We start from the raw sequence: 27,970 nt of genomic DNA, 5'->3' as shown, positions 1-27,970 counted from the left end.
AATTTCCATCACTCTTATTTTCCAGGGTTCCTCAGCTACTTTTGCACGTTAATACATGACTTACATACATACATAATCTCTTTAATCCTGGTTTATATGAGCTGAAAAAGGATCCAGGAGGGATCTCTGAAGAATCCTTCCTGAAGAGACCAAAGAGCTAACTCCCTATCTCCAGTCCTAGCCTGTGTAGAACAACATTCCCAGGATGACCACCTAACAGGTGCCTCTTCCTAAGTTCCGCGTCACTTGGTCACAGTAAGATGAAATACGCATGGAGAGGAGGGGAGATTGGGAGAAAGCCCTGGGTGTGAGTAAACAACTCAGGCAGGACACCTCACAGACAGACAAGATTAACAAGTCCAAAGTGACATTTTAGGAAGAAAAATCAACAAAAAATGGGATTTTACCTGGAAAAGAGCCATTCCTTCTTTTTGCCCCCCTTCTTCTGGTCTTCTTTCTCAAGTAAGGTTATACTGTGTGACAAAAAGGATGTTGTTTAATTTTCAGAATCAACATAACCCCATCCTCTGCCACAATATACACATGGGGAGAAACTTGCCATGGGAAAAAGGCCTTTGCTGCCCACTGCAACAGGAGGGATGCGGAGACAATAAGGTCCTATGTGGAGGCCAAAAAGTGCATTTTTTACCCACTTCTTCACGAAGGCCTCCCCTACCACTCAAACTTACACACTCCACTGCAACTGCATTGTCTTGTCTACCTGGCACTTGGCCAAAGGCAATGGGCTCATTCAAGTTCTTGGCTCCTCCCTAGGTAGCCCACATCCAAGGAACGGATGATGCAGGACACAGAAACCTGTCCATGCCATCAATATGGACCAACTCTTAAGGGCCACCCAGCTCCAGAGCTCCCTGGAAGCCGTACTGAGAAGTTTAGATCTTTGTCCTGATGCTGACCGGAAGCCTGTAAGAGGGCTTAATGTCAAAAGATGACACAATCAAATTTTAAGATTTAGCCAGGATACACAGAGAGGGTGGAGGTGACAGAGGCACGTCCCTGTCTCTGAGCTATGCTCCTGCTTCTTTCCCAGTGGCTTTCAATATTTTTGGAACTGGGTCACATTGTGAACTCCCATTATAACTGCACACTCTCTCCCAGAACACTACCAAAGATGCACCTAGGTTTGAAAATCATTTCACGCATCTTATTAACTCAGGTTCAGAATTCTTGGTCTATTGTCTCCTGTTACAGGTGGGTCCATCGGGGGTTACAGGGGGAGTTAATTTGCCAGGTTACCCTGAAGAAGTCTCAGTTGAATGAGCAGAACTGGGTGTAAGAAATCTCTGAAAAGGTTGGCCTGGACAGGTTGAAGTAAAAAGGCCTTGTCCTAATTCCAGATTACCTTTCATGTTCCTGAAGGAGAGAAGCTTCTCTTTTATGGGTTTAAGCAAGCCCAAGCATTTAATTCCTCTTTTCCAGAAAAGCTATATGAAATTACAAATAGTTACTGGTCCTGGAAAACATGAAAAAGGGTCACCTGTGGGCACGAGGTCTGAACACTCTCTGTATTATGAACGGATGAGCTCTGCTGGAACCAAGTTCCACATCAATCAAGACCACCCTTCAACATCTGTACAGAGAAGACAGAGGTGACTTGAGGGGATCATCTACTTAGCTGGAGAACTCACCTCAAAGCTTGATAATTTATAAACTGCCTTAACGCAAGAAGAGACCTGCTGAATTATTAAATTGGTTAAATAAAGTTCTTTAACAGATATCAAAGAATCCTTGCAACATATGGTAGAGTAGAAAGCATAGAAAACTCATACTCTGAACAATAAAATTACAAGAGAAAATAATTTGGAAATTGAAAAGCTCTCCAGTGGAATCTGAGATTAAAGTCACAACAAGTGTGAGGATACATCAAATTCAGAAAAGAATGCCATGAGCCACGAAAAAACGGGGAGAGACAAACAGTATTGTTAATAATGGCCATCGTAAAAGCACCATGTGGTTACAGAAAGTCCCCTTTAACGGACAGTTCTATTCCCCCTGGATGAGTAGGGGTTGCAGTGGCATTATCTTCTGATGCAAGGCTTAGAAAGTGCAGATGCCTCAAACACCAGGTTTCACAACTCTCGATCTCTTCTCCACAACTGAAACAATTCACCAAATGTTAGATTAACGAGGTCATAAAACTTCAAGTCGGTACTTCACAACTTAATAACCTCGGTTCTTCACTAGGGTTTGGGTCTGTGCCTTGTCTGTGACCCCTACGCGTTTTCTTCTCTGTATAAGTCTGTGTCCTTGTTTCTCTTCAGTGCTTTTGTCCATTTCCGTTTCCCTCCGTCGCTATTCCTCCTCCAACAGACAGTTTCACCCTATTCTGCGGCAGCCTGTTTCAATCCCCGCCGGTTTTTCTCCCCACGCTTTCTGATGACCCTCTAACTCCGCAGATTTCTGCGTCCTTCCCCGCCAGCTCCGTCCACACCCTGACGGACCGCCACCCTGCGGCCAACGGCCTGCACCCACCTCCCTAGTGACGACTGTGCCCGACGCAGTATGGGGTTGGGGGCACGGGGGACACTCGGCAGTCAGAGAAAGGTTCTGAGCAGGAAAGTGACCGGCAAGGATATCGAGGTCTGCAAGGGCCACAGGCAGAACGGCTTGGCCCGAACCTGCCTCGGAGCGATTTTAACCGAAAACGTCCACAGACCCCCGGGACCCGCCCCGAGAGAAAGGACTCGGAACGTCCTAGAGCCAGGCCGCGAGAGATGAAAGGGAGAAGACGGTTCAAGAATTTTACCTTACCAGGCGACCCCGGAACCTGGGGTGGAGCCCCAGGCACTGAGCAGCGCAACCGCTGCTGCGAACCAGAAAAATGGAGACTCACTCACCCCACAGCGCACGTTGCCCTGCTGGATCAGCTTCCGGGGCTGCAGAAAATGGCGCACGCGCGTGCGTCGCGGGGCGGTGCCGGGGCGTGTCCAGGACACATCCGGTGGGGCGGGACCAGCGCACCACTCTCCTCCTAGCGTCTGCGGGTCTGTTTTCTCTTCCGGCCGCGCGGTCTCGGGTTCCGCTTTTGGATTCCGTCCAATCCCGCTGGTGTCGTTTCGAGCCAGGCTGGGTGCAACCTCAGGGAAGGGTGGGTTGCTTCTGTTGGGAGCGGCGGTATTTCACAAGTTGAGCCCGGTGCCCGGGGAAGCAATTTGGGGGGGGGGGCGGGTTGGGGTGGGGGTGAGAGAAAAGTTTTTAGAGAGCGGTGGACATGCGCTCTAGGGGGGAGGCGGAGCAGTGTGGGGACCTGGCGCCCGGGGTCCTCGTGGGTCGACTGAGACCCGGAGAGCGACAGCTCCTTGTTTAATGAAGTAAAAGCCGGGGTGGTCAGTGTCGGTGATGGACGCTAGAATGCGACACGCACAACTGTTCTGGGGGGCGGGGGGCGCCTGTGTGGCTCAGTAGGTTAAGCCTCTGACTTTGGTTCTGGTCCTGATCTCCCTATGGTGGGTTGGAGCCTCCCATCGGGCTCTGTCTGTGCCGACACCTCAGAGCTTGGAGCCTGCTTTGGATTCTGTCTCCTTCTCTCTCTGCCCCTACCTCGCTCGCACTCTGTCTCTCTTTCAAAACTAAAATAAACATTAAAAGAAATAAACACTGTCCTGTGGGAATTGTGCTGTTCGGTATTAACTCGTCATCAGACTTTTCACTCAACTGTCACTTCTCGCCATCCCTTGGACTGCACTCCAGGCTTTCCCCGCCGGGCCTTGGGCTGTGGGACGGAGCGCTGGCACGTTGCTTTAAAGGAATAAAAGTTTCTGCGTCAATGGGTGTTGATTAAGGTCTCTCTCCTAAATTTGATATTCAACTCCACACCTCTCCAGATGAATTACATATCCAAATGTCTTTGAGACCTACCAGTGGGACCTGTATGTGCTTAAGCCCTTAACTGCCAAATTTCATTGCAATTTTAATTAAATTGTTTGTTCTCAGGTATCTTGGAAGTCTATTTTTTTCTTGAAAATTAGAGTTTTAAAAATGTATTTATTTTGAGACAGAGCACGGGAGGGAATGCAAGCGGGAAGGGGCAGAGAGCTAGGTCTAGAATCCCAAGCAGGCTCTGAGCAGAGCCCTCTGTACGCCGCCCCTCACCCCGTGTCTGGACTGGATATCGCAAACCCTGAGATATGACCTCAGCCGAAACGAAGAGTCCCTGGCTCAGCCAACTGAGACACCCAGGTACCCAGAAAATTAGATATTTTAACTGATCCTTTTGTTTTCTGTTTCTGATTGCTTGGCGTCAAGGGCAGATAAGGAAGCTTCTAAAAGGTGGACTCCTTCAGAGAGATTTAACTTTTCCTAGTACTGATGACATTCTGGTTTTGAAGTATTTCCACAAACATGTGATAAGGATTTCTGTTCTGTACGTAAATGGTGCAAATTCTACCACTAGTGTTTCACGTTTTCAGCAGCGTCATATACACTCTTAATAATTTTTAATAGGAAATGTGCCAGTTAATAGCTCCTCTTCTGTTTCCTGTGGAAATTCTGAAGGTGGTGCTGGCTGCATTTGCTTTTCACATCCTCTCTATTATGTGACTGCCCCTTCCAGGGCTTAAATCTCTGCAAGGAGTGAATTAAAAAGTAACTACACGTTGTCTAACAGTTTACAATAGTTTATAGGTATCTTGTCATTTTAGACAGTTGTGTATTCCTGTTGTGTATTCCTTCTGCAGTGTGCAGAGACAATCCTGGACACAATAAGGTCAGGGCTCCAGAGAACAAGATGGCTGACAAGAAAAAAAAAAAACACCATGATGGAGTGATTAGAGCACAGGGGTTCAGCTCCCACCAACTGGGATTTTCAGAAAGAGCCAAATGACATGAAAAGGTGGAAGAGGGAGCTTAAAAAGACACAAAGGTGCTTACCAAGACGAGGATGCCTTGGGTAGACCTCACCTCTGGGGAAATTCTGGAGATGTTGTTCCTGTAAATGTGCTGGACCCACTGCTTGTATCTTAAAAGCTTGAAAACTAGGGAGATACTGCCCCAGGGCATGAATCCCAAATGTCTGACAGGAGGGAAGGTTAAAAGTGGTGATTGTGTGATCTTGGTATTCAGCACCCCCAGTCATGTTTCTATGTGATGTTTTCACGGTTCAGTCAGTCACAGGAAGATTGGAAGTGGTATTTACCACCAAGTTACGATTGGGCAGCTGTTAGAGAGGCACGCAGAGCCTCTATTTTAAGTTCTATCATCTTGGAGTTCCTGGGGCCAATCGTGATGTCCTGGAAGACACTCAAGAAGCAGGTGCTGCCAATGGATATACCACTGGCCACTCGGAACATACAAAACAATTTCTATCAAAACTCAACAAAGATGTTTTTCAAGCCAAAAGTGTCGCTGAGCAACTTCTTTAATGAAGATGAGCCAGAGGTTGGCTATAGTCAGGTGCTTGAGAAGCAGGTCTTAGGAAGGTATTTAATCATTTTAAATTATTTTTTACTGTATAGACTTCTCTTTTGTTTGACCTTTATCCCGCTCTAGGATGTGAAGAATAAGAACACTTATTGTCATTTTGATAGGAATTCCCATTTCCCACATACCAAGCATTAATATTATCCCCACTTTAGTTTTTGCTGGTTATTCACTTTTCTTATGCACTTTGGCATACATTTAACTTTTTAACTTCACTGATATAATAGTCTGTTTATAAATAACATCTCATAAGGATAACTATACTCATTTTGGGTTTTTTGTTTTGTTTAACTTTTTGGGCTATTCTTATTGTTCAGTATTCTGTAACATTTTGCAATCACATTATTAGTTTGAAAAACTAACTGATCATATCTATATCAGGATCAAATTAAATTTATAAATTAGCTAAAGGAGAATTGATAATATTGAGATTTTCTTTTATAATATTGAGATTTTATATTATTGAGATTTTCTAAAATTGAGATATTCTACCCAAGAACATGATGTAAATTTACATTCATTTATTTCTCCTTTCACATATTTCAGGAATGTTTTAGTTTTTTCCCCATATAGGCTTTACACATTTTTGTTAGATTCATTCCTGGTAGTTTCTTTCATTTTACTTTTCTAAAGCTATTTACTTGTTTGTTTATTTGAGAGACAGAGATGGTGGGGGGGGGGGGAGAGAGAGAGAGAGAGAGAGAGAGAGAGAGAGAGAGAGAGAGAGAATGAATCCCAAGTGGTTTCTATGCTCAGCACAGACCAAGACAGAAGGCTTGATCCCATAACCCTGGGATCACAATATGAGCTGAAATCAAGAGTTGTACTCGTAACCGACTGAGCCCCCCATGTGTCCCTATTTTATGTTATACTTTTGTAATTGCAGACCCTCCTACTAAAACCCATAAATGATTCTTTGTTGTACATAATCTATTGTACAAACAAATAATATGTACAGCAGCACCTAGGTGGTTCAGTTGGTGGAGCCTGCCACTCTTGACCTTAGGATCATGACCTGAACCCCATCTTGGGTATAGAGATTACTTAAAAATAAAATCTTGTTTTTAAATATAATTTACTGCCAAATTGGTTTCCATACAACGCTCAGTGCTCATCCCAACTTAAAAATAAAATCTTCAAAATAATACCCCATGTACAAAAGGCTATGGTTTTGTACATCAGTACCAAAACCTATTAGCCTACTGAATTATTTTTCAAAGTGGATTTTCTATGAGGTCCTTTCTGTTTCCAGAGGTATACTTGTATCGTCTGCAAACATAGTTCTACATCTAATTCCTCTACCATTTTAAATGGCCCTGGCTAAACCTACAACACAATGACAAAAGAATAGAACAGGTGATCATGTACTTTTTCTACTGGGGTTTTCTGGCCTCAGTGGAATATCTCTAGCGCTTCCCTATGACCAAAATGAAGACTTTGTTTTGTCAAGTTGAGAAAGATCCTAAAGAATTCCCTAATATCGAGTATTTTAACATTCTTATATGAATTCTTCCAAATAATGTTTTTGTAACTACGAGTAAGGTTTCCTGACTTCTCTTCATAAATATGATGAAGTATATTAATGAACTTCCTAAAGGTGAATCATTTTTTAATTCGAGACACAAATTGCTTTGCTCATCATATTTTCATATAGTTTCAGGAGTTTTGGCTATTTTATTTTACATGCTACCATCTGTATGAAGAGGTGACATTTTTCTGTGGTATTCTTTCTGGTACATACTTTAGGATGTTTCAGTATCAGAATTTTATGTCATGTATAAAGATAATTTGGAGATTTTACTTCCTCTTTAATGCTCGTAAATTGAGTAGGCAGCATTAGCTTATATGCTATTTAAAAGAATGCAAGAATCTGGCTGCTAATCTGATCCAGGTGCTTTTTATTTATGAGGGATACTGATAAATGTCTTCCTCTTCTCTATGGATTTTGATCTGTTTAGATTCCCTCTTACTGAGGTCAATTTTGGCAAAATGTATTTTGCTAGTAAATGTCCATTTTATGTAGGCTTTCTAGTTAACTTGTTTTGAGTTGGGGAAATGGGACAAGTAATTTTTAATGTCACTTATTGACCTCATGTCCTTTATTTCCCTTCATTGAAAATTTAAAATGTATTGCAGATATTGAAAATTTTAAAACTAGAAAATCCTTCTTGGGTCATATGGAGGATTCTTTCTCTCTGCCCATAAGTTAAATGGTGGTGGTACTTGGGTCTGAAGACTAACAAAGAATTAGACAGGAATAAAAAAAATTCTCAGGGAGGCACAGAATCCAATGAGGCTGGTCTTTAATGGCTCAGACCTCAGCATTTCCTCCTTGCATGTGAGACCCTGTCTGCTTCCAGAAATAATGGAAAAGGAAGAGTCTCTCTCAAACACTCCAACGGTCCCTTTGGACCTGCTCACTACAAACTTCTAATAGATCCTGGTAATTAGAGTTTTTCAGAACCGTTCTCAGTTCCCCAAGTGTTGAACTATCATTGTCACTACAGCTGACATGTTGATGGCAATTCTTTGGGGAGGTGAGGTCACAGAATCACTAACCTCTATCTCAGGGTTTGGCTCCCTCCCTCCCACACATGCTTTGCCTGCTACTTTACACCCAGCTTCCAGTCCTGGCAACAGGAAGGAGTCTGTGAGAATCTTCTAGTTTAGTGTGAGAGCACAGTCTCTAAGGTTGGGAGATGCAGCAGGAATCTGGGTAGGTGAGCATGTCTGGGAAAGAATCTTCCGGCACAGGCTGAGCTTGAGAGAGACTGCTCAATCAGTGCATGACTGCTGATGATGTAATTCACCAAAATCCTCATTGAAGGGGTGCTTTGTGTTTGATCCAAGTGCTGTCAGAGGCTGAATTTTAAGCTGCTTCAAGATTATAATTTCAGGGGGGGCACCTGGGTAGCTAAGTCATTTAAGCGTCCAACTCTTGATCTCACCTCAGGTCTTGATCTCAAGGTCACGAGTTCAAGCCCCACACTGAGCGTGGACAGTCTACTTAAAAACATAGATTATACTTTGATTTAATCTGCTTTTCTTTTTTTTTTAATTTTTTTTTCAACGTTTATTTATTTTTGGGACAGAGAGAGACAGAGCATGAACGGGGGAGGGGCAGAGAGAGAGGGAGACACAGAATCGGAAACAGGCTCCAGGCTCCGAGCCATCAGCCCAGAGCCCGACGCGGGGCTCGAACTCACGGACCGCGAGATCGTGACCTGGCTGAAGTCGGACGCTTAACCGACTGCGCCACCCAGGCGCCCCAATCTGCTTTTCAATACAGTGAGCAAGAGTCACAGAGACATTTTCAGGAGCAATACTGTGAGCACTGTAAGGGCATGTGCATGTGATAATGAGAATGATGGAACTAATTGAAATACTTGATTCACAGCAGAAACAGCATGTCTAACAGGAATTGCTGAAATTTATTCTGTAATTTGAGTGTGATGTGCTTAATGGAGACAGTAAATGTGTCTCTAATGAAAAATCTCTGTGGACTCTCGATCTGTGAGACAATCTTCTTTCCAAAAATTAGGAAAGGTCCTTTAAGAAAAAGTTAACGTCAAAAAAAAGAAAGAAAAAAGAAATGAAAACGTCAGTATAGAAGGTTTTAAAGAGTAAAATATTAAGGACTATATTTTTAAAATGTAATTTAATTTTAAAATAATAAATTAATTTAAAAATATAATCTCATCAAGAAAAAAAGCAATTTTAAGCTATGTTTCTACTGGTGAAAATCATTTCAATAATATTCCCAGCTCACCACTCACCTCTCTTGCTTTTCAATTCATTAAATGCTCAAGATTTCAAGTCTTCAAATTCCATTTTGCATGTTTATATAGAATTTTAATAGCTTTTCCAACTCAAATATCAATTTAATTTTCAATTTGTTTATTCTAAAATAACAAATATACAGTTATGTGATCTTTAAATAGGATTAATTCATTTTCTGCCCTAACATGTTTTATCACTATGTGATGTTTCATGTCCCATATGTTAGCACACAGTGCAGTTCCACACAATAATATCTGTTATGGATGCCATTATCCTTTTGGTCCAAGAAAAAATGAAGTGAGTACTGCTGTCATCCTAACATTGTCTATATTAAATAAATCAGACTGGCTCATATAAAATTATTCAGTGCATGTATAATTTATTAAGACCTTTGAATCTTTGCTCCTTAGTTATATTACTCATAAAGAATACTTAAAAATGGGAAATGATCACACCATATTAAGTAAAATAAATTTAAAATATGAGAAGGTGTCTGTGTGTGTGTGTGTGTGTGTGTGTGTGTGTGTACCCATGATGAGGTTCCTGGCGGTGTATAGTACAGTAGGAAGCATTCTTGTCATGGCAACTAGGCTACCAAGGTTCAAATCCTGATTCTACTGCTAGTTACATGAGTCACTTAACTTCCCATGGTTAAATTCTCCTTGTCTATAGAATGAGAGTAATGTTAGTTCCTAACTCATAAGGTTAGGGAAGTTCCATGTCAATTCTCAGGGGAAAGAAAAGGTAAGTGATTTTATTTTCCAAGAAAATGCAGCCTGTAACTCATATTTTCATGCAGAACCTTCTGCCTGTGTATTTGAATACTGAGTTTTGGACAATAACAGAACGGCCTCGGTGGATTTGAATATAGCAGCGATCTTCCTATCCCACATTGTCATCGGAATCCTGGGCAATTTCTGACTCTTCTATCATTAGATGTCCCTTAGCTTCAGGTAATGCAAGCCAAGATCCACCAATTTCATTCTCAGGCACCTGATCGTAGCCAACTCCTTGCACATTCTCTCTAGAGGAATCCCAGAGACCATAGCACCTCTAGGGCTGAAACATTTCACCAATTATTATGGATGCTACATTCTCTTATATGTTCACAAAGTGTTCAGAGGTATCCCCATTTGTTCCACCTGCCCTTTGTGTGTCTTCGAGGACATCACGATCAGCCCTGGGAACTCCAGATGGGCAGAGCTTAAAGTGAAAGCTCCAAAGTACACTGGTCCCTCCAGTATCCTGTGCAGGGTGTTCCACATGTTGATAAATATGTTTTTTTTCCTATTTATATGGCTGGTAAATGGAACAACAAAACTATTACCAAAAAAAAGTAGATTGGGATATTGTTCTGACTTATAGTGTACTGACAAGATCACAGGCTCATTATATGCAGCAATGACATCTTTCCATGGCATTTTGTGTTTGAGACTCATGACCTTAGCCAGCAAGTCCCCCATTTTGAAGTTCTGTGAGGGAATTCCATGGTTTTTCTCCTTCACAGTCACAAGCAGAGGGTCTAAGGCATCCATAGGAACAATCTCTCCCCCAGACCCTCCCTTGAGACCATGAGACCAGAGCCGTACAAAGCATCCTTGTCTTGGTGACTACCTTTGTATTGTCTTATGCCGTTTTGTCCATCATTTATGATTAAGTGGCTCTCGAACTCTAGTTGGTGGCTGGTGAATGTCACTGTACTAATCATTGCATGTTTTCCAATTATTAGGCCTTTTTCTCTCATGCACCACGACCCCAACATATTCAGGCTGTACTGTGTCTGCTGTGGAAGAAATACATAATTACCTCATCTCATCAGGGAAATATGAATTGTCTTCACGTGTTCAGACATGGATGCACTGAGATCTCAAAAAACGTTAAGAAAATTATGAGTAGTTTCTTGCAGAGACATGGCTGAATGAGACAGAATGACACCCAGCGTAATATTAAAGAGCATGGTACATGAAATCTTGAATTAATATGTGTGTACTTATATAGTTTTATTTTTATTGATAACCATGGAGAAATCAAGATTCTATAACAGGTTTTACTTATTGTTGGCTTTGGGGGTCATGTTGTGAATATTATGCCTCGTATCTAAGAGATATTGGGGATGTTTGAAATATGATCACGTTTGTGGAGCAAGATGAGTGCTTTAATTAAAATATTTTCTGGTCAACATTTGAACACTAAACTGCAGAGAACAAAAAGGAACACAGGAATAGGTGTCAGGTGAATTTTACAAAGGGTGCAGATGGGTGGCAGCCAGTAAACACATTGGGTATGTGGGAAAAAGACTGAATGTACTTTTGAGATGTTTAGAAGGTAGAATGTTCTGTGTTAAATCTTGACACCAGTTGGGTGTGTTGGTGAGAAAGAGATTGCAAGATGGTCTTCCACTTTTCTGTCTTGAGGATACAAGACATTACAGAGGACCCTTTCATCAAGCATGGTGCAGGAGGCAAGTAGCAATTTGCAAGTGGAGTATATGAACATATTTTGTCTAACAAGGGGTAGTATCACTTTTGAAATCATCAAAAAGACAATGTAGACACCGTTGAAAGGAAAAAAAATGATGTAACTCAAACATAGAACTATTTTAGGGCGACCTGGTTGGCTCAGTAGTAGAGCATGTGTCTCAATCTCCGGATAATGACTTTCAGTCCCATATTGGGTGTAGAGATTACTTAAAAATAAACATTTCTTAAATGAAATATGTTAGGGGAGCCTGACTTGCTCAGTCCATTGAGCATCTGGCTTCAGCTTAGGTCATGAACTCGCAGTTCGTGAGTTCCAACACAGAACTTCAAAATGGGGTACTGGACACCTCTGAAAGACCAACTACATGATTGGATGGAAATGCTCAGCAGCCCAACCTCTGGGAAGAGAAAGGAGTCTGGCTGGGGATTGGGTTCAGTCATATGGCCAATGATTTACTCAACCAAGTCTAGGTAGTGAAGCCCTGATTAAACCCCTGGAGAAGCTCCTGGGAGCTTCTTGGTGGGGGACAAAAGCTACTGTATGGGCAGTCCTCCTCCCAAACCTTACTCTATGGATGCCTTCATCTGGCTCTTTACTGCTATCCTTTACAATAAGATATGAAATGACAAAGCTAAAACAATTTAGTAACAAGTTTGCTGTAATTTATTCCAGGGAAGACAACCCTTGATTTGGGGGAGGACAGAGCCTCTCATACAGTGAATGGAGTGCTCTTCCTGAGGGATTTGGGGCAAGATTGAGTTTTAGAAGAGGCAGTACAGAAACAGGGCATGACTGGCCAAGAGATTGGGGATTTCCTTACAAGACCTGCTGTTTTCCAGGGTAAGGTCCACTAGCTGAAGCTGAGTTGGAGGATTATGATTGGTGTATGTTAGGTTTCCTTCTGATGTTTCACATAAGAGCAGGCTGACTTAGGTTTAGATTTGTGATGTGGGTGGGCCACTGGCATGGCGTCCATTTTTGTGGGTCCCAAAATACGAGTTAACTTTATCAAGGATTACCATACAGATAGCACTTTCCAAGTTCTGTGAGTCTTCCCAGCAAATATTGAAGCAGAGAGGCTTGGAGGAAGCCTTAAATTTGTAGTTGGCTGGAGATGCACAGGTATGGGAATGCCTGACTTGTAACTGGTGTCTGAAGTGGGGGCAGTGCCGGGAAGGACCTTGATCTTAACTTGTGGGGTCTCTACTAACACCAGATAAAGTCAGAATTATATTGAATTGCATGACACCCAGTTGGTACCAGAGATTTGGTGACAGGCTGCAGGAGCTCTTTCAGGTTTGGCTATTATGTCCCTTTGATACGTACATTTTTTTTTTTTACTTCCTTACTCTTAACATTCTGTCACTTCAAGATCCTCTAGGCTCCTCTTGTATTTTCCCTGCTCCTGCCATAGAATCAGCCATAACTCCAAGGAGTCTTTTTCTTAGAGAATTGTTAGAGACCAAGATGTGGGTGCTGAGTGTTCTCCTTGCTATTGGGGTGTCATTGCTCTTAGACTCTCTGAGTAGACCGCCCTGGGAATTACCTGTCCTCACACAGATCTGCAGTTTTCTCTTTGCCATTTTATTTACTTATCTACAGCTACTTCTGTGCTCATAGTGATGCCCCCGACTCGGATCCTGTACTTCAGAGTTCATTTTCGCCTTCTCCCCTTGCTTTTCTGTACCTGTCTGTATTTACCAAGCACTATGGCAACATATGCCTTTGAAGAGTTTTGTGTCTATTCCTCCACGCTCCCATGCTCTCTGCACACGAACTATAATCCTCTCCCTCTGGCCTCATTTGGACCCTGCTCTATCACTCTGATAGGTTACCCTGAAACCTATCAACTCTGCCCCGTTCACCTGGACTTGCAGTAGCAATACTCACAGTAGTTTAAGATACTGCATGTGACAAATATCGTTAGGGGTTGTTGCAGGGATGGAAGAAGTAAAAAACATGGAAAGTGCTCCCCATTTTTAGGCATCCAAGGTCAGAAGATTCCTGAATTCTTCCATCAAGTGAGAATATTGTCAAGACACGCATGTGCATGCAGACTGTTTGAATGTAATTACATACACAGGACTAGGAATGTGGGAGTATGGGCAAGTGTGTGTAAACGTGTATGCTTGTATTTCATGAGTGAGTGCATGAGTGTGCGTTTGCTATGGAGTGTATGTGAGTGTGAGGGCATATAGCTGTGCATGAGTGTTATGTTGCTCACATGCATGTGTGTTTGCATCTATATGTAATATTTATGTATGAGTGTGTTTGTGCACACATCATGGTCCTAGTCTGTGACTTGGATATGGGGAGTATTTGATTATGTATTTGTGTGTAGTGAAAACCAAAGGGATTAATTAGGATTCTCATGTCATTCTGGTGAATGTAACTCTTTATGATTAGGAAATAGATTTCATTATCCCTTCATATTACTTGCTCTTGAAATTACTTTGATCTTAATATAGCCATTCTATTTTTTATAGCGTTTATCTTTTGTACAGGATTTTATTTTGTGTTCTTAATTTGTGAAGTGAATTTCTCATAGGATATATTGTGTTGCCTGTCTTTAAAAAATCCAATGGTCAGGGATGGCTGGTTGACACACATGGTTATTGGTATAAGACTCTGCATTTCTTTCAAGTCATAATCTCATGGCTCTTGAATGTTGGGCCTATGCTGACATCACAGAGCCTCCTTGAGTGTCTCTCTCCTTCTCTCTCAAAATAAATAAAACTGAAAAAAAAATCCAGTGACAATTTTTGCTTTTCAATAGGGCCTTTAGACGATTCCCTTTTACAGATAAATTGTTTTGCTCCTGCTTTTATAAAGTCTCCTTTCCTCTATTCCGTCTTCTTTGAAATAACTGATTTTTACAGATGATTTAAATCCTTTTCTTTGGCTCACTAGTGTTAGCTCTAAGTATTGCTTTTGTTTGCAATGGGGGTTATCCTATACAGCTGACCACAGTACCTTCAAAGAGTTTATACATCTTCATATAGATCATCCAACCTTTCCTTTCCACAAAGACTTCCATTTCTCCACTCCTGCCCTGTGCTACCATTAGTATAGGTTTCTTTTACATATGCTATACACATATACACTACACTGATAGTTTCTTTAATGAGGCTTAAAAATAGGGAAGACAGTTTTTATTTACCATATAGTTACTATTACTATATAGCGCTCTTAATTCCTTTGGGTAGATCAGGAGTCTGCCACCTACAGAACATGAGCCAAATGCAACCTACTGTCTGTTTTTAAGTCAGGTGTAACTGGAATGCAGCCACACTCATATTTAGGGGTTTTTGACTCAATAAGGACATGCTGGAAGAGTGGTAACAGAAACAGTGTGCCCTGCAAAGAATAAAATATTTACTATATATTCCTTACATAAATATTTGCCGACCTCGCACATAGTCCCATTCTCATCACATCTGATTTAGTATAAAATTGGAATATGAGGGGCGCCTGGGTGGCGCAGTCGGTTAAGCGTCCGACTTCAGCCAGGTCACGATCTCGCAGTCCGTGAGTTCGAGCCCCGCGTCAGGCTCTGGGCTGATGGCTCAGAGCCTGGAGCCTGTTTCCGATTCTGTGTCTCCCTCTCTCTCTGCCCCTCCCCCGTTCATGCTCTGTCTCTCTCTGTCCCAAAAATAAATAAAAACGTTGAAAAAAAATTTAAAAAAATAAAAAATAAAAAAATAAAATTGGAATATGAAACATACTGAAAAGTCAATTTTAAAGCCAAAATATTAGGCAACACTGACAAGATTGGTCTCAACTGGAAGAACAAAGCTAGGAATAACTGGGAGTTACTAGGTCTTGAATTAGTGAGGAAAACATGAATATGTTTTATGTGATATTGTTACTATTCAATTTGTAAGTACAGTATTTATTATATGTAAAAAAATTTTTTTGATGATATTGACACTGAAGATATAACTGGGGCATAAAAGACCCAACTAGTATTACTTGGTACACATTCGTAAGTGGAAGAAGCAATATACCCTTGTCTGGGTATAAGTGTAGACAACAGGATAAGTATGTATCTTGACAACTCCTGGGATCAATTCCCTATACAGTTTTCACAAACGGTATTTAGCAACTTTCCATTAATTCATTACTCCACCCCATGGCTGTGTTCTCTTGGTAGGGGTAAGGCTGCCATAAAGAAATAGGTCTGTGTATGCTCCAAACAGGTCATGGTTTGGATCTATCACATATACTCTTTAGCCTTCTGGGGAGTTTTGTTATTAAAATTTTTAAAATTCTAACTACAAGGAGTCCATAATTTTAAATATCTCAAGTAGAAACTTAGCCTCACATTTCACCAAGCCACACGCCAATTTAGATTTTCCCAATCCACTATAAACATGTTCCCATTTGGGCAATTTTCTGCCTCTTTCCTCCACCCCCTTGCCCTTCCTCATTGGTATTTGCATGATACACTTTCAGTGGTTCTGCTCAAAGATGACCTCATCATGTGGGCATTGCCTGAAAACATTGTTTAAATTAGGAAACCCTGTGATCTATCATTGTACATGCACATGTTTATGGTACTTACCACTATCATATTTTATCCTTATAGACTCAACTTTATAGAATATAAGTTACTTGAAGACAGGGAGTTTTGTTTCCTGCTAATATCAGTGATTAGAATAGTTCCTGACTGGTAGAATGAGCAAATGCATTTTATCTGTGGAAAGTAAAAAGTTACTATAGTGCATAAGGTCAGAGACTAAGTTCACATGCTCAACTTTCTACCCTAGCATTCTGAACATTCGTCATAAATTCTGAAGCTGTATTTTGTTTGGTTAACATTTTGAGTTTTAGACAGCACGTGCCAAAGAGCTATAACCCATCTGGGAATGAGGATGCCTCTTGTAGCTCTTCTACACTACAAAATGTCAAATTCAGGATTCTCTCAAATGCTCCATTCTACTCTCAATACAAATATTAATCTTATGGGTCACATAAGACAGTTCTTATTTGTGAGTGACAGACCTCCTGGAATCAGTGGCTGAAACAAGGTGGTTTATCATTTTCACATAACAGGAAGCCCAGAGATGCAGGTTGGGATGGGACACCTCCTTTAGCACTCAGCACTCTCTCTCCTTACAGCAGGATGGCTGCTGTATGACCAAGAAAAATGAATGAAGGGTTCCTGGGTGGCTGAATCACTTAAGCCTCTGACATTGGCTCAAGTCATGATCTAGTTGGTCAAAACTTCTAGTCCAACATCGGGTTCTGTGCTGACAGCTCAGAGGCTGGAGCCTGCTTTGGATTCTGTGTCTCGTTCTTCTCTGTCCTTCCCCTGCTCGCAATATGTCTCTCAAAAATAAATAAAAACATAAAAAAATAATAGCACAATTTTAAAAGGGTATTGGGGGGGCAGTTGGGTGGCTCAGTCAGGTGGCTTTGGCCAACACCCCAGAGTTGTGGGATCGAGATCTGTGTACACTCTGCACCAAGCGTGTAGCCTGCTTAAGATTCTCTCCCTTTCCCTCTGCCCCTGTCTCCCACTTGTGTGCACTCTCTTCCTAAAATAAATTTAATGAATTAAAATCAGGATATTGGGGAATTTTCACATTTCATATTCACAACTAAACAACAGAAGGTAAAAGAAAAAGATGGTAAAGAAAACATTTGGAGACCAAATTTAAATATACTCCACAATAATATTAAATGAAAAAGTAGTCAAGGATAACAGGATGACAGATTTAATCACTAGACTTTTTCTTTATCCTGTATGTATAATATTGCACACAACCCATCACCAGTGTCATAGGTGTTCCAAATGAGTCAAAATTTATTAGTCCTTAGTGTTTTCTGAGTTACAGATGTCTTTCCTTTGAAATTTATTAATTTAACTTACCTGAATATAACACTAATTTGCAAAGTTTCAATACAGATATTCTGATTCTAGAACCTTTTTAAATAGTTTTTTAAAGTTCAGTTATTTTTCCACACGCAGTGTGGAGCCCAATACAGGGCGTGATCCCTTGAACTGTGAGACCAAGACCTGAGCCAAAATCAAGAGCTGGAAGCCTCACTGACTGAGCTGACCTGGCAATTCCTTGATTCTAGTACCTTGGGAGAAAAATTGAAGCACTGATTTTGAGATTCCATTCGTTGCTTTCTCCCTTAAAGTGACAGATCTACAAAAGGCTTGGAGTTGGAAAATATTCTCTCGGTTTTGAATAATATTTTAATAGACTATAACTTAATAGAAAAAGAACCATGACATCATACAAGTCTAAAAATGTCTTCAGTAATTGCTCTAAACAGTTATTTCACAGCCATTTTCCATAATCAACTGTGTGGTGGGGCTATGTGTGCATCAGGAAAAAGGAGGTAGTAGTTAGCCTGAGGAAGATTGTGGTCTTTCCCAACCAAGTCAGTCAGGAGTAAACTTCAGTTTTGTATTACTGGGTCTGACTGTACTTTTGATGCCCGACTGATGATACCTATGAAGCAGCATTACAACCTCTTACTATTCTGTCCATTTGGGCAAGAAAAGCTAATAATGAAGCTGGAGAGGACCCTCCCTTGGCAGTAGTTACAAGTTCACAGTGCCTATGAGTATCATCACCCTGGCCCCACACAGGATGCATCATAACAATGTAGTCACCATTCCCTGCTTTCTCCAGCCATTTTCAGAACTTGAGAAGTCTACCCTGCTCTCCTGAGTAAGCATCAGTATATAATTAACATTCTCCTAACACTTCAGTGTATGCAGTCAACATTCCTGACATCTGAACACCCTGTTCGAGGAGTAAGCACAAGTGCAAATGAGCAAAAAATGGTTTAGAGGCTAAATATGTGAGATTTCTAGTTATCAAACAAGATTCCCATTGTGTTGTTCATTCTTGAAAGTAAACTCATGACAACTTATCTTTTCAAATTATTCCCTGAGCAGTCCAGCACAAAATATTGTTACCTTTATCCTTACTTCTCAACTTTTCTTTTAGTTCCTAATACTTTTCACATGCTTGCTATTTTTCTAATTTCATTTAATGTAAAGGTGCAAACCATGGGTCTCATTTCAGCACAAAAGGCAGGGAGAAATAGAATCATATGATGTATACTCATGAATGGGGAGGCTGGTTGTAGAGGGTGAGAGTTTGAAATTGCATTGCTATGGTATTTCCCTTAGAGCCACTAAATACTATAGGATATACAATGGGTGGGTAACTCTCAAATTCAACTTATGAATATATATTTCCAAAACTATAGGTTTAAATATAACATGAAAATTACTACAGATGACATTCAACATACAGAGCTTAAGGATGTATGATTAGTGTTCATTATGAAATTCCCCAAAGAAGTGTGATGCACACAGGATAATAAGGCACAGGATTCATTTAGGTTTACACAAAAGCTTATATTTTACTTACTTAGATATGAGAAAAAGGGTATCCTAAAAAAAATGGAATCAAAATGCAATTTCAGTGCCCAAATTTGCGTCTTTTACAAGCATACTACTTCTGGGTGTATTTTTGTTTTGTTTTTGGAGAGCACAGGTAGTAGAGAGTGGCAGAGAGAGAGAGAAAGAGAGAGAAAGAGAATAGTAAGGAGGCTCCACACTCAGTGGAGACCCCAACGTAAAGATTGACCCATGACCCTGAGCCAAAATGGAGTCAAATACTCAACATACTGAACCACACAGGCAATCCTACTTTGGTTCTTTTGATTTAAATGTCCTCTAGAAACTTCTCTTCAGTTTCCAAAATTAAGACGAATTTTTACTCATCCATGATATATAATAGCTATTACCTTTCAAAAGGAGAGACCATTGCTCACTGTCCATTTTCTCTAGTACAAATGCCATCCCAAGTAACCCATCGTTACATGAAAATATTCTCTCAATGTCCTGACCTACTGCTTCATGGTCAACTATCTGATAGAGTAATTCTTTCCTGTAGTAATCAACAAAGGTGCTCAATTGTACCAACAAATCCAGAGAAGGGGCTGTGACCACAAAGAAAACATTACAATTTACGTAAGAGTTTTAGGTTTATTCCTTGCCACTCCCTATGCTCCCAAATGTATATAGTATAGTCTATCTTAAACTTAGCATACCAGTTTTCCCGGGTATATAAGTATGACTAAGCCCCTCACCCCCATTGAAGAGGTTCCATTCACCATACAGATGCTTTCTCTGAGACCACCACTATGGTTGCCAATGAAACACATATAATGAAAGTATAACATCAATGGAATCCAAACTTGAGGTTATAAGTCATCAATAATAATGTAGTGTCAAGAAAACTCAAATAATTGGGGTGCGTGGATGGCTCAGTCGGTTAAGCATCCAACCTCGGCTCAGGTCATCTTGTGGTTCATGAGTTCAACACTCCAGTCTGGCTCTCTGCTGTCAGCTTAAAGCCTGGAGCCTGCTTCCGATTGCCTCCCTCTCTCTCTCCCCCTCTCCCACTAGATCTCTCTTCCTCTCACTCTATGAAAAATAAAAACCTTAAAAAAAAAAAAAACAGAAACCTCAAATAATTGAATAAAAAATGTTAACCTGGCAAGCTAAGCCAAAAGAGCATGTGACTCTTGCTCTGGGGGTTGTGAGTTTGAGCCCCATGTTGTGTGCACAGAAGAAAATAAAATCTTTATAAAATATTTGAACAGAAGATGATTAGGTCTTTCCACAGATATACTTGTACCATTGACACACCATCTCATGAGTTTTAAATAATTTTAATTTTCTGTGGAACTTAACACCTAAGATTGGTTAATCCTCAAAATAGACCTACTTCTCCCTAGTGTGAAGGTTTAAATTGTAGTCCATTGAAGAACTGGCTAAACAAATCACCGCCTTCATTATACGTTAATGTTCCTGTCCAGCATGAATTCTTCAGTATTTCCTGAGGTAAAGACATTGACACATTTATATGGTTTCCGTGTTATGTGAATTCTTTCTAAACCACAAAGCACAAAGTTGTACATTTTGTTCTCTTATCACTGGAAGTCTGTACCTCCTAACTCCATTGACCTATTTTTATCCCCTCGCCAATTTGTACATTTTTTATAACCCAGATCACACCTATTTTATTTGTAAGGTTTTTCTCTCTAGAAATTACATTCCACAACTTAAAATAAGCTTTGGATAAGCCCTGCCATACATTCCTTCAGTGTTCTTCCTTTCAGAGGCTTCTATTCTCCTATCAGGTGAGCTGTGAACCCTGGTTACAAGATTTCCCACTTATGTTAGTTCCATATGGTTCCTCTCCATGATGGAATCTCTGATGCTGAGCAAGTGTTGAACCCTTGCTCATTTGTTTTTTCTTATGAATTCTTTGATGCTCCCCAAAGCTTGAGCTTTGAATAAAAGCACTGCCACACACATTAGGTTCACATTGAGTAAGATGTGAATGCTCCATAAAGGCTTTTCCACACTAAATACATTTGTACAGTTTCTCTCTAGTATGAGATCTCTCATGACACCAAAGGTGAGAATGTTTGATAAAAGCCTCATTACACATATTACATTTGTAAGGTTTTTCTGCTGTATGAATTCTCTGATGTGCCATAAGACTTGAACAATGGATAAAAGGCTTGCTATACACATTACATTTGTGTGGTTTCTGCCCAGTGTGTATTTTCTGAGGCCCAGTAAGGTTTCCAAATTGGGTAAACGCTTTGCCACACTCATTACATCTGTTAAGGTTTCTCTCTAGTATGGATTTTTCTGTTAACATGTCAGCGCTCAGCAAAGGTTTTGCCACACTCACTACATCTGTAAAGTTTCTCTCCAGTAGAAGTACTCTCATGACTACAAAGGTCTCAACGTGTGCTAAAAGCTTTATCACATTTAGTACATTTACAAGGTTTTTCTCCTGTATGGATTCTCTGAGGTGCCAAAGGCCTGACGTTTGGATAAAAGCCTTGTTACACACATCACATCTGGGTGGTTGCTAGCCAGTGTGTATTTTCTGATGATTAGTAAGTTTTCCAAGTCGGGTAAACGCTTTGCCACACTCATTGCATTTATAAGGTTTGTCGCCAGTATGAATTCTCTTATGACACCAAAGGTGTGAAAATTGGTTAAAAGCCCTGCCACATTCATTACACTTGTAAGGCTTCTCACCAGTATGGATTCTCTTATGCTGAATAAGATGTGAACTCCTCCAAAAGGCCTTGCCACAGTCAATACATTTGTAAGGTTTCTCACCAGTATGAGTCCTCTCATGACGCAAAAGTTCTGAATGGTTGACAAAAGCCTTACTACATTTCTTACATCTATAAGGTCTTTCTCCTGTGTGAATTCTCTGATGTGCCACAAGGTATGACCTTTGGATAAAAGCCTTGTCACACACATTACATTTGTGTGGTTTTTCCCCAGTGTGTATTTTCTGATGCATAGTGAGATTTCCAAATTGTGTAAATGATTTGCCACACTCTTTACATTTGTAAGGTTTCTCTCCAGTATGCATTCTCTGATGATTTGCCAGGTTTGAATTTTGACTATAGGATTTGCCACTTACGAAACACTTATACACTTTCTCTCCTGTATGGACTCTCTGATGTGTAGTGAGTTTTGAACGCTGGGTAAAGGCTTTGCCACACTCATGACATATGTAAGGTTTGTCACCAGTATGAATTTTCTCATGACGCCTAAGGTGTGAAGATTGGATAAAAGCCCTACCACATTCATTACATTTATATGGTTTCTGTCCTGTATGGACTCTCTGATGTTTAGTGAGTCTTGAAGCCTGGGTAAAGGCTTTGCCACACTCATTACATTTGTAAGGTTTGTCGCCAGTATGAATTTTCTCATGACACCAAAGGTGTGAAAATTGGTTAAAAGCCCTGCCACATTCATTACACTTGTAAGGTTTCTCTCCAGTATGGATTCTCTTATGCTGAGTAAGGTGTGAACTCCTCAAAAAGGCCTTGCCACAATCAATACATTTGTAACGTTTCTCACCGGTATGAGTTCTCTCATGACGCAAACGTGCTGAATGTTTGATAAAAGCCTTATCACATTTAGTACATTTATAATGTTTTTCTCCTGTATGAATTACCTGATGTGCCTTAAGTCTTGACCTTTGGATAAAAGCCTTGTTACACACGTTACATTTGTGCTGTTTCTCCCCAGCATGTATTTTCTGATGACTACTAAGGTTGCCAAATTGGGTAAACGCTTTGGCACACTCATTACCTTTGTAAGGTTTCTCACCGGTATGGATTTTCTTATCTTGAATAAGGCTTGAACACTCAACAAATGCTTTGCTACATGCATTACATTTGTAAAGTCTCTGTGCAGAAAGAATACCCTCATGATTCATGAGGTTTGAGCTCTTGCTAAAATCCTTCCCACATTCATTACATTTATAAGATTTTCCTCTGGTGTATCCTCTCCTGGCTTGGGCAGGTAACAAATGATAAATCTTCCTAGATTTATTCCAAATGTTTTGGGTCCTGGGAGGAATTCTTTCAAGTGGTGAGACTGAGGAACCATTGCTGACAGACTTCTCAATTGGATTACTACATTCATGCATTTTCTCCTCACTGTGAAACCTCTGGAGTTCACCCAGGTGTGCCTGCAAACTTAATCCAATTCTATTTTCACAGCAGTTCATATACTGGTTTCCAGAACCACTTACGTTACTGTCCTGTTGTAACAAAGTCCTGATGAATGGTTCATTATTCACGACATACTGGTAGGTATTTTTTCTCACAGAAACACTCTGCTTTTCAGGAAGAGTAACTGAGGGCTGATGAAGTGGCTGATCTTTCCTACAAGTGAGATTTTTCTTATGGGTCAAAGGCACTTCTTTGCAATTTCTTGCATCATCTCCCCACCGATTTTCAAACTCATGCCTATTTTCCCAGACTTCCTTGAGACCAAAATCCTTGATGCCATGGCTTTCATTTCTCTCCAATATCACTAAGTGGTAAAATTTTCCTTTATAAATGTCCTCTACTGGTGACAATTCCTTGAGTGCAAATCCAGGAGAAAGGCTTCCTATCAAATAGAGTCGGAAGATAAATATTTTATACTAAATTACATAATTACATACCTAAATAACACTTTATTATAAACAAAGGATGTTAACCAACCATGGTCTTCAAACACTACTGTCATATACAACGTTTTTGAGTTCTCTTTTTATAACGTTTTCCATAGTAACAATTTCTCTGATTTTGAGGTGATTTTTCGAAACACATTTTACACTATCCATATTTTTTGGACACATAACTGGATAATTAAATGAAACTTCATGATTACTGACCCCATTTATACAATGGCTATTTTATAACTGTGCATGAAATTATAGAGTTGTCTCTCTTCCTTAATTCTTAATCTTTATAAAAACGTGTTTACCTGAACCCAATATCTCATAATTCAGTGATGCTCAATGAATCTTTCATTCCTTCTAGTAGGAGTTCCTTATGGAATGTAAATCCTGTCTTTACATCTCCAAGACAAACTGCTTTAGAATTCCAGAGACTACTAGTTTGTGTAACTATGGTTACTTATTAACTTAACCCCCTAGATCAATCAACATGTAGGTTGTAACATACAGAGTCCTTAAAATATCTTGTTTCTTTCATCATGTGCTCACACATTAAGTAAACACACAGTATAATTAACCACCAAATCAAGCTGCTGTCCTGAGCAATTCATACACATGTCCCCTGTGTATGAATAGGGTTCCTTCTGCAGTACGGAGGGCAGGGGAGTCAGGTGCTGTGTAAACTGAGGTGCTTTGTTGATCAAAATTAATATACCAGGATATACGAGGGTGGTTTGTTTAGCTCAATGAAACATCTGAGGAAAGGCCAGGACTTGGATTCAGAAAAGAAAGAGTGAAGCATTAAGAAGTAACTGACCATGTGGGGACAGTGCTTGTGCTTGCACATCTATGGGAATATGATTGTGGTGTAAATTAAAAGCAGGACCTTGGGGAAAAAGAAAACACATTCAACAAAAGGCATAATACTGATGCATTCTGTTAGAACTCATACTATGGGCATGAAGCAAAGGTGGAAAACATTCAACAGGGAAACAGTAGGGGGTTATAGGAAAACTGTACAGTTATATCTAATTCAATATTTGCTCTAAAAATTATCAAACTAAATATACCAAGACTTCGCTTCTAGGTATATACTCAAGACAATTATATAATGTATACATGTTCCAGGAGACACGTTTTTAAGGTTGTTACTTATAGAGAGAGATACTGAGAACAAGCTTGTGAATGGGGGAGAGGCAGGGAGAGAGAGAGAGATTCCCCAGAAGTCTCCACACTGTAAGCGCACTGCCCAATGTGGGACTTGAACTCACTAACTGTAACTTCATGACCTAGGCCAAAAAAAAAGAGTCAGATGCTTAACCGACTGAGCCACCCAAGCCCCAAAATAATGTATCATTATAGAAAAAGCTACAGCAAATCAGGTTAATGATACTGCTGGGACTAAAGCAGGAACTTTAAAAAATATGTTTCTAAGATATCACAAATTCTTAATTTAAAGAATGCCATAGGATCAGCTGCGGGGCTAAGTTGGTTAAGTGTCTGTCATCAACTCAGGTCATGAACACAGAGTTAGGACTTCAAAGCCTGTGACACGCTCTGTGCTGAAAGCTCAGAGCCTGGAGCCTGCTTTGGATTCTGTATGTCTCTCTCTCCACCTCTATACTGCTCATGCTCGCTCCCTTGTTGCCTCTCTTTCTCTCTCTCAAAATAAATAAACATTAAAGAAAAGTGGTAACTTTAATCAAGGAAAATATTGTAACAATTAGATATCACCGCACATTTATGAGAATGGCCAAAATCCACAAAACCAACACCAAATCCTAGTGAGAATATGCAACTATAAGAACTCTCATTCATTGCTGGTGGAAATGCAAAATGGTACTCCCCTTTGGAGAAGTTTGCACTTTCTTACAAAACTAAATGTACTCTTAAATATGACCTAGCATTCCCACTCCTTGGTATTCATCCAAAAAAGTGGAATATTTCTGTCCACATGAAAACATATCCGCAAAAGGGAAAATCCTAAAATTTCTATGGAGCCGCTAAATTCCCGAATCGCCAAAGCATCTTGACAAAGAAGTACTCGTTGGAGGCATCATGTTCCCTGATTTCAAACTCCCGGACTACAAAGCTATAGTCATTAAAACAGTATGGTATTAGCATAAAAATACACACATAGATCAACAGAACAGAATAGAGACCAGAAATAAACCCACACACATGCTCACTTAATTTACAACAAAGGAGACATGACTATAAAATGGGGGAAAGTATAATCTCTTCAATCAATGGTTTGGGAAAACGGGACAGCCAGAGGCAAAAGCATGAAACTGGACCACGATCTGACACCATACACAAAAATTAACTCAGAATGGATTAAAGACTTAAACCTAAGACCTGAAACCATAAAACTCCTATTAAGAAAAGTTAGGGGTGGAGGGCCGGGGTGGCTCAGCTGGATAAGCTTCTGACGTTGGATGAGGTCATGATCTCACGGCTTGTGAGTTCGAGCCCCATGTTGGGCTCTGTGCGGACAGCTCAGAGCCTGGAGCCTCTTAAGATCCTGTGTCTTTCTCCCTCTGCCCCTTCCCCACTCAACACTCTGCCTCTCTCTGCCTCTCAAAATTAAACATTAAAAAAAATTGAAAAAAAAAAAAGAAAGAAAGAAAAGTTAGGGGGTAATGAGCTCCTTGACACATGTGTGGGCAATGATTTTATTTTTAACTCTCCACACCAAAAAGGAAAAACAAGAAAAGTAAAAAAGGTGGGATTATATCAAACTGAAACGTGTTTACACAGCAAAGGAAACAGTTTTTGAACAAAATGAAAAGGCATCCTACTGAATGGGAGAAACTATTAGCAAATCATGCATCTGATAATGGACTGGTAATCTAAAACATTGCCAAAACATGCTCAAATAACCCGATTTAAGAAATGGGCACAAGATCTGAATAGACATTTTCCAAAGACTTAGAGATGGCCAACAGGACCATGAAAAGGTGCTCAACGTCATTCATCATCAGGGAAATGCAAATCAAAACCACAATATCGCTTCACACCTAATATTAGAATGGCAGTTAGTAAAAAGACAAGAAACAACACGTGTTGTCAACAGGGTGGAGAATGGTGTAGCCAAGAGAACTACTGTGTGATCCACCAATTCTACTGGGTATTTATCTGAAGACAACAAAAATACTAACTCGAAAAGACAGAAGCGTTCTGATGTTCACTGCAGCACTATGTATAATAGCTGAGATACGAACACAATCTAAGTGTCCGTTGATGGGTGAATGGATAAAGATGTGTATATACAACACAATATTATCTAGCCACTAAGCAGAATACAATCTTGCCATTGTGACAACAGAGATGGACCCTGAGGACAATATGCTATGTGGAATGAGTCAAAGACCACTGCAGTATGATTGCTCCTATGTGTGCAATCTTAAAGAAACAAAAACCCATTAGATACAGAGAACATATTGGTGGTTGCTACACGCAGGTAGCTGAGCAGAAAAGGGTGAAGGTGATCAAAAGGTTAATAAACAAAAAACTGGGCTGCCTGGCTGGCTCAGTCAGTACACCATGCAACCCTTGACTTTGCAGTTGAGTTCAAACCCCACTCTGGTTGTAGAGATTACTTAAAATCAAAAGTTGCTGCTGCCTCTTGAGTTCTTAAAACAAACAAACAAACAAAACCAAAAAATATCAATATGGTGCTTTTGGTATACCAGGAATGCAATAACCATCTGTGGAATGATACATGTTTTCCCTACAGAAAAGCTAACTAGGTATCACCAAGCTGAGCTGTATTTACACTACATCTACTTTTGGATTTTCACTTTTTGGAATTATCCACATCATGACTTCCTCCTAATTAATGCACAAGGGAGCAACCTTCAGAAGCCAGGATGGCCGAGGAAAGACACAGACTTTTATCTACTTTATTAGACAGATGCTACAATTTTTGTGTCTCCTAAGAAGTTCTCCCCAGAATACAAAATGGAAATGGAAAGTGAATAGGTCCTGGGGTTTGCACTACAGAGGCCTCACCTCTGACCTGTATGGAATGAGAACCAAGAGGGATCAGGGAAAAGACTCCGTAGGGACAGCCATCTCAGTCCCTCTCAAGCCACAGCACCAGTATGGTCGGAGGGGCTAGGTAACAGGGTTGTAGGCATTATCACTGGAAGTTTAAACTTCTACACATCTGATTTACTCGTTTGAATAACAGAATGAGAAGTGTGTGTGGGGTGGGGGAGGACTTCCTTTGAAAG

The 27,970-nt window shown here is 40.4% G+C and overlaps 2 protein-coding genes and 1 pseudogene across 2 annotated transcripts in view; 2 read left to right on the top strand and 1 right to left on the bottom strand.

Annotated features, from left to right (window-relative positions):
- Positions 1–27,970, top strand: part of LOC124510813 (zinc finger protein 160-like) — a 339,108-nt gene that overhangs the window by 143,566 nt on the left and 167,572 nt on the right. The window lies entirely within an intron of this gene.
- On the top strand, positions 5,245–11,021 carry LOC124511633 (vomeronasal type-1 receptor 2-like; annotated as a pseudogene).
- On the bottom strand, positions 20,277–23,701 carry LOC124510823 (zinc finger protein 347-like). Its single transcript, XM_047077486.1, has one exon. The coding sequence runs from the start codon at positions 23,292–23,294 to the stop codon at positions 21,627–21,629; it is 1,668 nt and encodes a 555-aa protein (XP_046933442.1). The 5' UTR covers positions 23,295–23,701; the 3' UTR covers positions 20,277–21,626.

Source organism: Lynx rufus, unplaced genomic scaffold, assembly GCF_022079265.1.
Source record: "Lynx rufus isolate CCGP_SWC_20201006 ecotype Redwood Valley unplaced genomic scaffold, mLynRuf1.p SCAF_16, whole genome shotgun sequence".
NCBI lineage: Eukaryota > Metazoa > Chordata > Mammalia > Carnivora > Felidae > Lynx > Lynx rufus.
The sequence above is the reverse complement of the archived record's forward strand: the minus strand, read 5'-3'. Positions and strand labels throughout refer to the sequence as shown.